A 9,400-nucleotide genomic window follows, 5' to 3' on the forward strand; every position below is an offset into this window, starting at 1 on the left:
TAAACAAATGCTTAAATTAAAAAGCATTTGATTATATTTTCCTTGCTTTTCTTATTAGCAAATGTACCGACTTTTTCTATAATGTGTCATAGTTACAAATGTGAGGAGAAAATTTCACATTTGAATAACGGACACTACCAAATGTGTTTGCAAGTGCTTTTAAGCTTAAACCTTTAATAGATTCTTTAAGGAAGTTTAATACTTTAAATTATTGATTTACTTTGTCGAAGATCAATATGTTCATAAAGTTATAACATCCATATATATATATTGTTTAACAGTGTAGGCAAAAGTTTGGTGCAATACTTGAATCATTATATTATTAATACTTAGAGCATAATATAGATAAAAATAAGTTAACAAAACACCAGTTTTTGTTTGTAAGCAAAGGATTCGGATAAAATTCAAGCGTTAATATTTCATGAAACATCAATATTTGCACAGCTGTGTAAATTGTAGCTCTTTGAGTAAATTACACCAATATTTGTTGCTACATAACAAAGATTATTATTGGTTGCTTCAATAATTTAATAAGCAAATAGTTTTAACTATGGCACGCATTATGTTTTCAGTTTGACAAAAAACATAGCAAAATGTTGTACTCGAACAAATGCTTAAATTTAACAGCTATATTATTATGCTTGCTTTATGTTCTTGGTAGTAGCAATTGTTTTGATTTTTGCTATAATGCTTTATACAAGGGTAAGAAAAAAGTTTGATGCCTTTATGAGAAGTTTGCGCTTGGCCTAGCGTGAAATATTACAGCTATTGGAAACTTTACCAAACTGACAATGACAGGGTATTTTTTCTTAGGTTGGAGATTTCAAGGGAATGTATTTAAAAAAATCGAAGTACAAAACGAAATAGAATGCATCGTAAAATGCTTTAAAGAGCCATGTTGTCAATCTCTAAACCACAGAAGAAGGTTAAGCCAAGGACGTTGGAGTCTGTGTGAAATGTTACACAGTGTTCTAAATGACAGCAGCCGACAAAATTTAAAACAAAATCGATTTTATGATTATGTTTTCTTCAACACACCGATCAAAGTAAGAAATAATTTTGAAGTTTGTGTGTTTTATTTATGCAACTAAAAGCAAGTAGCTTAACCCAAAAAGAAAATTTTAGAAATGTTTTATGTATTACATGAAAAATAAAAAACTAAAACAAAAAAGACCACTCTATCACCAAAAATTTACCTAGACTTTCCTTTTCATCGTAACTTTTTCAAATTTTTTTTGTTTAACTTTTAGATGTACAACAAAAGCTGCAAACTGCAACAGCGTAAGTAGTTCGTAGCTACATTATATTTATATTCATAAACTTGACTTATGTTTCATTCAATTCATCTAAGCCCTCAACAAAAGTTACGATTTGGTATTTCCCAATGCTCATGTCGAGAACTTGATTCTTCTCGATAATGTGATGCCTAATATATCAGAGATGACATTGGCATTTTGGGTAAACACAGTTACAAGGCGAAGGATGGCGCTGTTTTCTTATGCTGTTCAGAACAGTCCTGACGAATTCTTTGTGGGATTTGACGCAGAACGGGTCATCATTACAATAAAGTCGTTGACAAAAGAGTAAGAACAATTAATTTTATTGGTTTAAACCACGGTTAAACATTCATCAATCTGCTAAATTTTGAAATTTGAATTAATGTGCAAAATATTTGTATGCTTTTGGTAAAGGATATTTTTAGATGCACAACAGACTTGTATTCGGATTCAGCGTTTATACATTATTGATTTATACATCATTATACATTGTTTTGTAAAAACCATGTTTGTCAAATGTGATTGGCTAATTATTAATTACATGATTTGAAATGAATGCGATGTTTCCTACCTAAGAAAAACGTGACAAATTACTGCCCGCAAATTTCAATATCATAAAAAAAACCAAAACTAAAAAGATTTATTGCACTTGTAGTAAGCAAGAAAATTTTACTATTAATAAGAAACAAGGATTAAGAAAACATTAAAAAATAGTTAAGAAATGTGTTTGTCAGCCTTATTGCATTACGCAACAAAATTTTGATGGACAAATCTCGCCGAAAGTCATTGAGTTTATTAAAAGGCAATGACAATAAATGGTCTTTGTTCTTATTTAACAAAACACTTATTGTACGTCCAACAGAAAATAGTAAGTTTTGTTATCGTTTGAGTCTAAGTCAATGTTTCTTCCGAGCCTCTAGGAAAAAAAACGCACTACTTTCCTCGTGAGCATAAAGTAAGCGAACAATGTTAATACAATATGATGTAAGCATTATATGCACTAAAAACAAAGTATTAACTTTTAATTGTTTTCGTTTTTCAATTTCCAAAGTCAAGAGTTAAGAAAAGAGTGTGTAGAGCACAAAGACGGCACATTTGCGTCTTTTATGCAATATTAGTTAGTTTGCAGCAGAATGCATCCTTCTGTTAGGAGAAAATTCAATGGTCTTGATTCTTAAGAATGTTTAATGATGGATGATCTTAGGGGAGATATAAAGTGGAAAAAAGAAATATTCAACGCAATGAATAGATGGACCCAACAATTATTCATATATTTTTGCAAATGGTTGAGAGAATCAATTTAGAAGTAGTAGTGGAGGTAAATATACACAATTTGTCATATTGTTTCATTTAAAAATAAAATAATAAAGGGTTATGGACTCTAACCTAAAACTTAAAAATTCATGCAGTTACCCAATTAGCCATTTTAAACAATGGTTTTAAATGCAGAAAATTACAGTAAAACACCGAGAAAGCCACTAAATAGTAGAAAAGAAAAGATGAAGAATATGTTGTTATATTTTTAATCCATGTGTATAAAACAGATGATTGCTGTTAGAGTGTCGAACATAGATAAAAAAGACAAAAAACAGTAAAATTTCACTCAAGCAGGCTTCGTATAATTTTAACAATTAAATTAAGTAAAAATTGGAGCAAAAAAAGCAAGTGGGTTTTAAAAAATGTGTAAAAGGTGTCTAGTGATTTCATTATCTTTACAAAAGATACTTTAATGTTAAAATGAAAGAAAAGAGAAACGTGTGGAAGAAACGTAAAATACAAAGAAATGGATAATTTTCACAAGAAATTGCTGTAGCAGTATTTAAGAAGATGAGAAAAGGAAAAGTTTTAAAATAAGATAATATTTTAGTGAAAGCTTCATTATGCACTAAAAAATTGAACAACGCTCTCTGATTTTAAACAGATTGCTGCTTTGAAAGAAAATGGTGGAGAAGTAAAATAGGAAAATGTTTGATTTCTTATATTAGAATAAAATAACAAATGCATGGGTGCTTTATTAAGTTATTATTAAAGAGGCTAATAAAAAAACACCAGATGAAATAATAAAAAATAAACATTTTTAACAAAATTTAAAGTTAAAAATGTTGCATACTGATAGAAAATTGAATAACATCTTAGTGCGATGTTTTTTATGGATGCTAATATTTAACTAAACTCGTGTTATTGCATTTTTAATTTGAAATGAAGTTTCTTCAAACGATTTTGTTTATTTCAAGATCATCATATTTCTAGTCTATATTTTTCGTATAGCAACATTGCACATTTCATGTGCACCCATATTAAAAATATAGTATGCATATTGTAATACGAGTTTACTTCCTAAATGATAATAACCACTAAAATCACCTATAGTCGTTTGGTTTTCGTTTGAAGAAAAATGTACGAAACCATGACGCATGCTAGAAACATGTAAAACAAGCAACGTTGAAAGGTCAAGGCCACAGTGTAATAATCTGGATTTTGTTTCTCAAAATCCAGATTATTGGATGTTGTTAATACACCATTATTATTAATAGAGAACACACCATTTGGGTCGCCCTTATACACAGTATAAAAACTCTGTGTAGTGGATTTGGTTGCTGCATTGATGCTCCCAATGTAAGTTTCATGTTGAACACTTTCCTTGACTGTGAAAAAATACAAATGCCTTTCAAAGACAGGTAGCTCATCATCAAACAGTATAATAGTGATATATACCAGAGATGCAGCAGTCACGTGATTAGTCTCTGCTATTTTTTGAGCACTTAATGACATTAAAAATGAATGACGTTGCAAGACCTCCGTGCATCAAAAATGTATGAAATTTTGAATTTTCATTAGCTTTTTCAACTCTGTTGCTAACATTTTTCTACAAATCATTTTACAATCATTCGTTAATAGTATTTTTTTCTTTATACCAGCCAATGCTAATATTCGTGTGGTATTTCTCATTTGAATCTTTCTTGTTTGATAGAAACCTTCACATTTATCCAATCTACGATGGTTATTGGCACCACCTGGTCATCATCCTCACTCTGATGACTGAGAGGATTTTTCTTGATGGTACTATGATTTTAAACGAAACTATGGTCAATAATTCATTACTTTTACTACGCGGTGGAGGTGTTGTCGCTATTGGTCAAAAACTTGAGTGCGAGAATGCTGTTTTTGATCCAAATATTTCGTTTGTTGGTAAAATAAATAATTTAAATTTATGGAAGTATGACGTGACACGCAACACATCATGTACCATCAAGGGACTAGAAGATGATTGTACTATAGAGCCACATAAACAAATAATTCAGTGGAGAGATCTTGACATTTTTTCGAGCGGAAATGTTTCAAGATCGTTAACAATTGGTAAGTAATAATTGTTTCAACAATTTCTAAACGTGAAGCCTCAAATACAAAATAGTAATAAACAAGAGGATTTCTGTGCTTTTATTGCAACTAAACAAGAGCCCTATTAGTCATATACTTTTTTTAATCAAATTTCTAAGTTGAATATCAAAAGCATTATTTGAATATTTTCCTCAAAAACGAAAAAAATTATTTTAAAATTTAAAAGGCATGAAAAAAATGTAAAATTTAAATAACATTAAATATACTATACAATAAATTAAGAAACGACAAGAAAATTTGCGCCATATTCAAAAGAAATAACAATAAAATCAGAAAATAAAGTAAATGCGATATGTAAAAAGTGCTTATCATTTATACAGAGAGCATTCTGTATCGCTCTGATCAGTGCATTGTTGCTGCAAAGTGCAAGCTAATTGGTCTTTATAGCAAAGAAACGACCATGTTTTTTTGCAAAATTCGCGCTATTGGTATTACTTAAGGCTCATTTCCACTTAGTCGAAAATGTTGCGCGGTCGACTGTTACAGCACGATGTTCGAAATACGCATGAGCCTTACAAAGACATCAAGAGCGCCCAATCGCTAAAAAAGTAGATAAACTACTTTTCCGTTAGCCAAAGTCAAATTTACATAGTTTCAAGTAAACAAATATGGCGGACGACAGCAGGAGTGATCAAAATTTCAAGTGGACGACCAAGAAGAGTTTCAAGCAAGCCTTGATTTAACATTTACACCAATTGCACAAAGCCTTTTCACTTATCAAACAAACAAAGTCTACAATGTGGAAATGATTATAGATTTAGGGAAAGAACGACGATTTTTATGGAATAAAGCCTCCCAATCTTACAAAGATCAAAGAAAAAAAAAGAATACCTGGGCTAATATGGCTTGTCTGTTGTAAAAAGACAGTAAGTAATGTTTTCATATTTTCCAAATGCAAATGAAAAGTGACTGTTTTAAATGAAATTCAAATGGAAACAATCAAACGTCTTTAAGCATTTCACTTACTAAAGACTTTCTTATTGTATATTAAACAATTTGATTAAAAGAACTCAGATGCCAAAAGTGTATTGCCAATGTCCTTTATATAAATATGTTTTCTACCCTTCCCAACGTTTCTCTTCTTTCTTCTCCTTTAAGGACAAAATTTTCCCAAACCTCTGACGCACTACCTCTGGAGCACTAGGTAATATCCACTCCCCGATTTACTGGCAACCAAGTTTCCTGCCCTGCGTTATCGAGCATTTTTGCTCACATTAACGCAGCTGCATACACCCCCAACTTAGACGAATTTAAAATAATTTCTTCTTCTCGTGATTCCTATGAACTGTCCATTTATGAGAGCCTCCTAGTCAACAAATACAAGCCTTCACTTAACGCGAGAGGCAGTTCCATTCCACTTAACCTCTTTTAAATTCACTTTATATTACTTCCTAACTTTCTTATCATGTAAGCCATTTGACACCACCTCCTTTAGTAATTTAACACCTTATGTAAATATAAATTCTTGTCTTAACATCCTATTAAATATTACTTGTCTAAAGATGTCTTGAGTTAAGACAAAACATCACAATATATTCAATTTCGTATTACGGTGGCCCAGAAAGCTTAACCAATCTAAAATATTTCGGAACACAAAACAAATTATTCAAACCTTAAAAAGATATAAACAATGAAAGAAATATTTCACAACACAAGCACTAGAAATAAACAACGCATCTAATTGTTTACAGCAGAAACAATGTTTCTCACAAGGGAAGCAATAAAGTCGCATTGCAAGCACAAAAACTCACATTACGCACAAAAACAAAATTTGACAAAATGCAAATGTTTTCACAACGGAAGTTAATACAACCGGAAATTGGACAGAAGCAATAGCAGACAGCGTGCTTCGGGAAGTTTTTTCAAAATGTATTGCTGTAAATGTGGTCTGAGACCCCACAATTTTCAAATTTTTGTTGGAAATGTAAAAACCCTAGGAAAGACAAAACAACAGAAGCATCAAGCGAAAAGTTAACTATGCTATGGAGCATAGTTAAATTTTAAGAACAAAGTTAAATATGGCGGCTTAGCTTCTCAAAGACAATTATGGGCGAGATATTGTTAATCAACAAGTTTTTACCTTGAGTTTTTAATCACATTGGTATCTTCCATGGCAAAGGCTTTTAGAATAAGATCTTTATGGTCGGTGTATTATATTCGTCAGTGCTGTAAACATTCCAAGTTTTGCAGAAAAAAAAAACAGCCAACAACTTATCCGCGTAACAAATCCCTTTTTACTCAAGAGCATCTGCATAATTGCATTTTGTGTTATCTTTTCTTTGCATCCGGTAGCTCTTTCAACTCATAAGCGAGACTCTCAATTGAGATAGAGTCACTTCTTTAAGATTAATGCACATAACTTGCTGACATTGTCTTACAAACACGTACAATTCTTTCAATGACAAAAAAAAGAAAGAATGTTTATCGAGCAATGAATCCTATAGCCTTGGATTTATCAAATATTCAAATTGCGGGTTTTTCCCTATGCATTTTGCTTGATTTGAATATCCTATGCATCATATAAATTCGTTGCTCTATATATGTGTGACTTATGTCTATACATACATTTCTTTCAAGCATTTTACTTAGCTGTTATAAACAGAAACAAAACGACCTTTTCCTTTGTCACCATCAATCTCTCAGTTTTAAATTCTGTCAAAGCAAAGCCATTCAAATATTTGAATCCCTATACATCGAACACAATATGAATCAATTTGAGACGAGTTCATTGTTTCGTTCCCCCAAGTCCATTATATATAATTGGTTTAAGAAAGAAAGAAGTCCTTGCAAAGACTCATATTCATCAACATCGTACTGTACTACACAGAAGATAAAGGTCGATTTACTTGAGAAAAATCTAAAGTATATGCTCCAATTTGATCCGGTTACCATGTCACCGTTAGGTTATGTTGAGTTTGATGACGTGGCCATGATAAATAATCACACTGATGTCTGGAGGTTTTATTACATTTATTCCCACACATAGAAGAAAGACTACCACACGACAACTAACCGATACACATAATGATACAGTGGTCTTTTTTGGTGGTCTTTTCCATTTCTAAGTGCACAGTAGCTAATAATTTAGAAAAAAATAAGTTCCATGCAAAATATTTACTTTGCCAGGATTTGATGTAATAAAATCAACGAGACTCCAAGTTCTTACAGAAAATTTTCTAAAATATTTTTGTAGAAATATCGGGGGTTCGTTTTGACTTTCTTATAGATTTCATGTATGTAAGCAAATTTAAAATTCACTTATTGAGGGTGCTCTCATTGTTTTACTTTTATTTTGAAAAAAGCAAGATTTTCATTAAAAAATTAGCTTTAAGTGCATGCATATTAATAAGGAAGATATGAGGAGGAAATGATTGTTTTCTTTACAACAAACTCAAAGAAAGTATACGTGAATAAAATATCAGTTTATTTGAATAAAGAATATAACAGAACTTTTCCTTTTAGACCTTGGTAAACCACAGTCTTGCATAAACGCAGGCTGGCAGAAATCATTTAACAAAAAAGGTTGGTCAACTTGTGGGTCCAACAACAAATTCATAACTGGTTTTAGGCGCCTTCAGTTCAACAGTACAAATCGTGATGGCATTAAGAAACTCCAACAAGCTAAATGCTGTTCGTCAAATAATATATATAAAGGGCAAAGTAGCATATGTCAAAATGTTAGCTGGCAAACCTCTAAAACTAAGTAAGTATATTTGATAGAATACCAATTAGCACTTTGAGGAGGGTTTAAAAAGTAATTAAAAATGTTAAGCAAAAAAATACTACATCTAATTTTGTCATTTATAAAATTTCCTACGTTATACAATGTCTTTTCTAAGCTGTTATTGTGATAAAATATTTGATAATTAGTCAGCATTTGATAAAGAAAGCAAAGCCTTCCCCCAAATAGCAAAAATAGTTTACTTATTTGTTGGGTTCTGTAGGTACTTATGAACTAAAAGCCTGACAGATATATTTTTTATGTAATTTAACCAAGTCGTTACACCGTAAACTTTCAAAATCCAAGACACAGTAAGACATAGTTTGTTCTATGTCGTTTTAAGACTTTTATAGAATATTTGAACGAATGGAATTGATAAATTCTATTTTCTTTTGATTTCAATATCGTATTTTAGAAATAACATTTGGGGTGTTTGCTCTTATGGTTATTTTTTAAATGGTCTCTATCGCGCACAAGGCCGTAACTTACACAATATTGAGAAAGGAAAATGTTGCAAACCAGTCAATCATCCAGACAAGTATGGTGATTGTTACGATGAAGACATCAGTGAAAAGTTTAACAAAAAAGGATGGGCAATATGCAAAAAAGCTGGTTATTACATAACAGGATTATTCAGAAGTCCAGGAGGTGACTGGCTACACAACATTGACAAATTAAAATGCTGCAAAATGGTTGAAGGTATATAATTTTTCTTGCTGACAAAAAATTTTTTTACAAAATATTTGTTTTACATAGAACATTAACCCTCTTAATTATTGATTACGTCATGACCGTTATAAAAAATACTAGTTTTTCAATAATTTTTCGCACCGCGTCTCAAGTGTGTCTAATGACATCGTCAGGATTTTATAAATTATATATCGCACTATTGTATAATATATCAAAGAACTTTAATACTATGAGAAGGGCTTCAATATATTATTCAAACGTAGATAAATTTATATTTTCTTATATTACACAGCATTATTTTAACACAATCCTC

The 9,400-nt window shown here is 31.1% G+C and overlaps 1 protein-coding gene across 1 annotated transcript; it reads left to right on the top strand.

Annotated features, from left to right (window-relative positions):
* The first annotated feature begins 621 nt into the window (after positions 1 to 621).
* LOC124457198 (sushi, von Willebrand factor type A, EGF and pentraxin domain-containing protein 1-like) lies at positions 622 to 8,383 on the top strand. Its single transcript, XM_047007480.1, has 6 exons — positions 622 to 702; positions 814 to 1,046; positions 1,251 to 1,281; positions 1,352 to 1,583; positions 4,249 to 4,634; positions 8,139 to 8,383. Exons 2-6 carry the CDS (start codon positions 957 to 959, stop codon positions 8,381 to 8,383), a joined length of 984 nt encoding a protein of 327 aa, XP_046863436.1. The 5' UTR covers positions 622 to 702; positions 814 to 956.
* The last annotated feature ends 1,017 nt before the right edge of the window (positions 8,384 to 9,400 follow it).

The sequence above is a fragment of the Xenia sp. Carnegie-2017 genome, unplaced genomic scaffold (genome assembly GCF_021976095.1).
Source record: "Xenia sp. Carnegie-2017 unplaced genomic scaffold, XeniaSp_v1 HiC_scaffold_6, whole genome shotgun sequence".
In the NCBI taxonomy this organism is placed as follows: Eukaryota; Metazoa; Cnidaria; class Anthozoa; order Malacalcyonacea; family Xeniidae; genus Xenia; species Xenia sp. Carnegie-2017.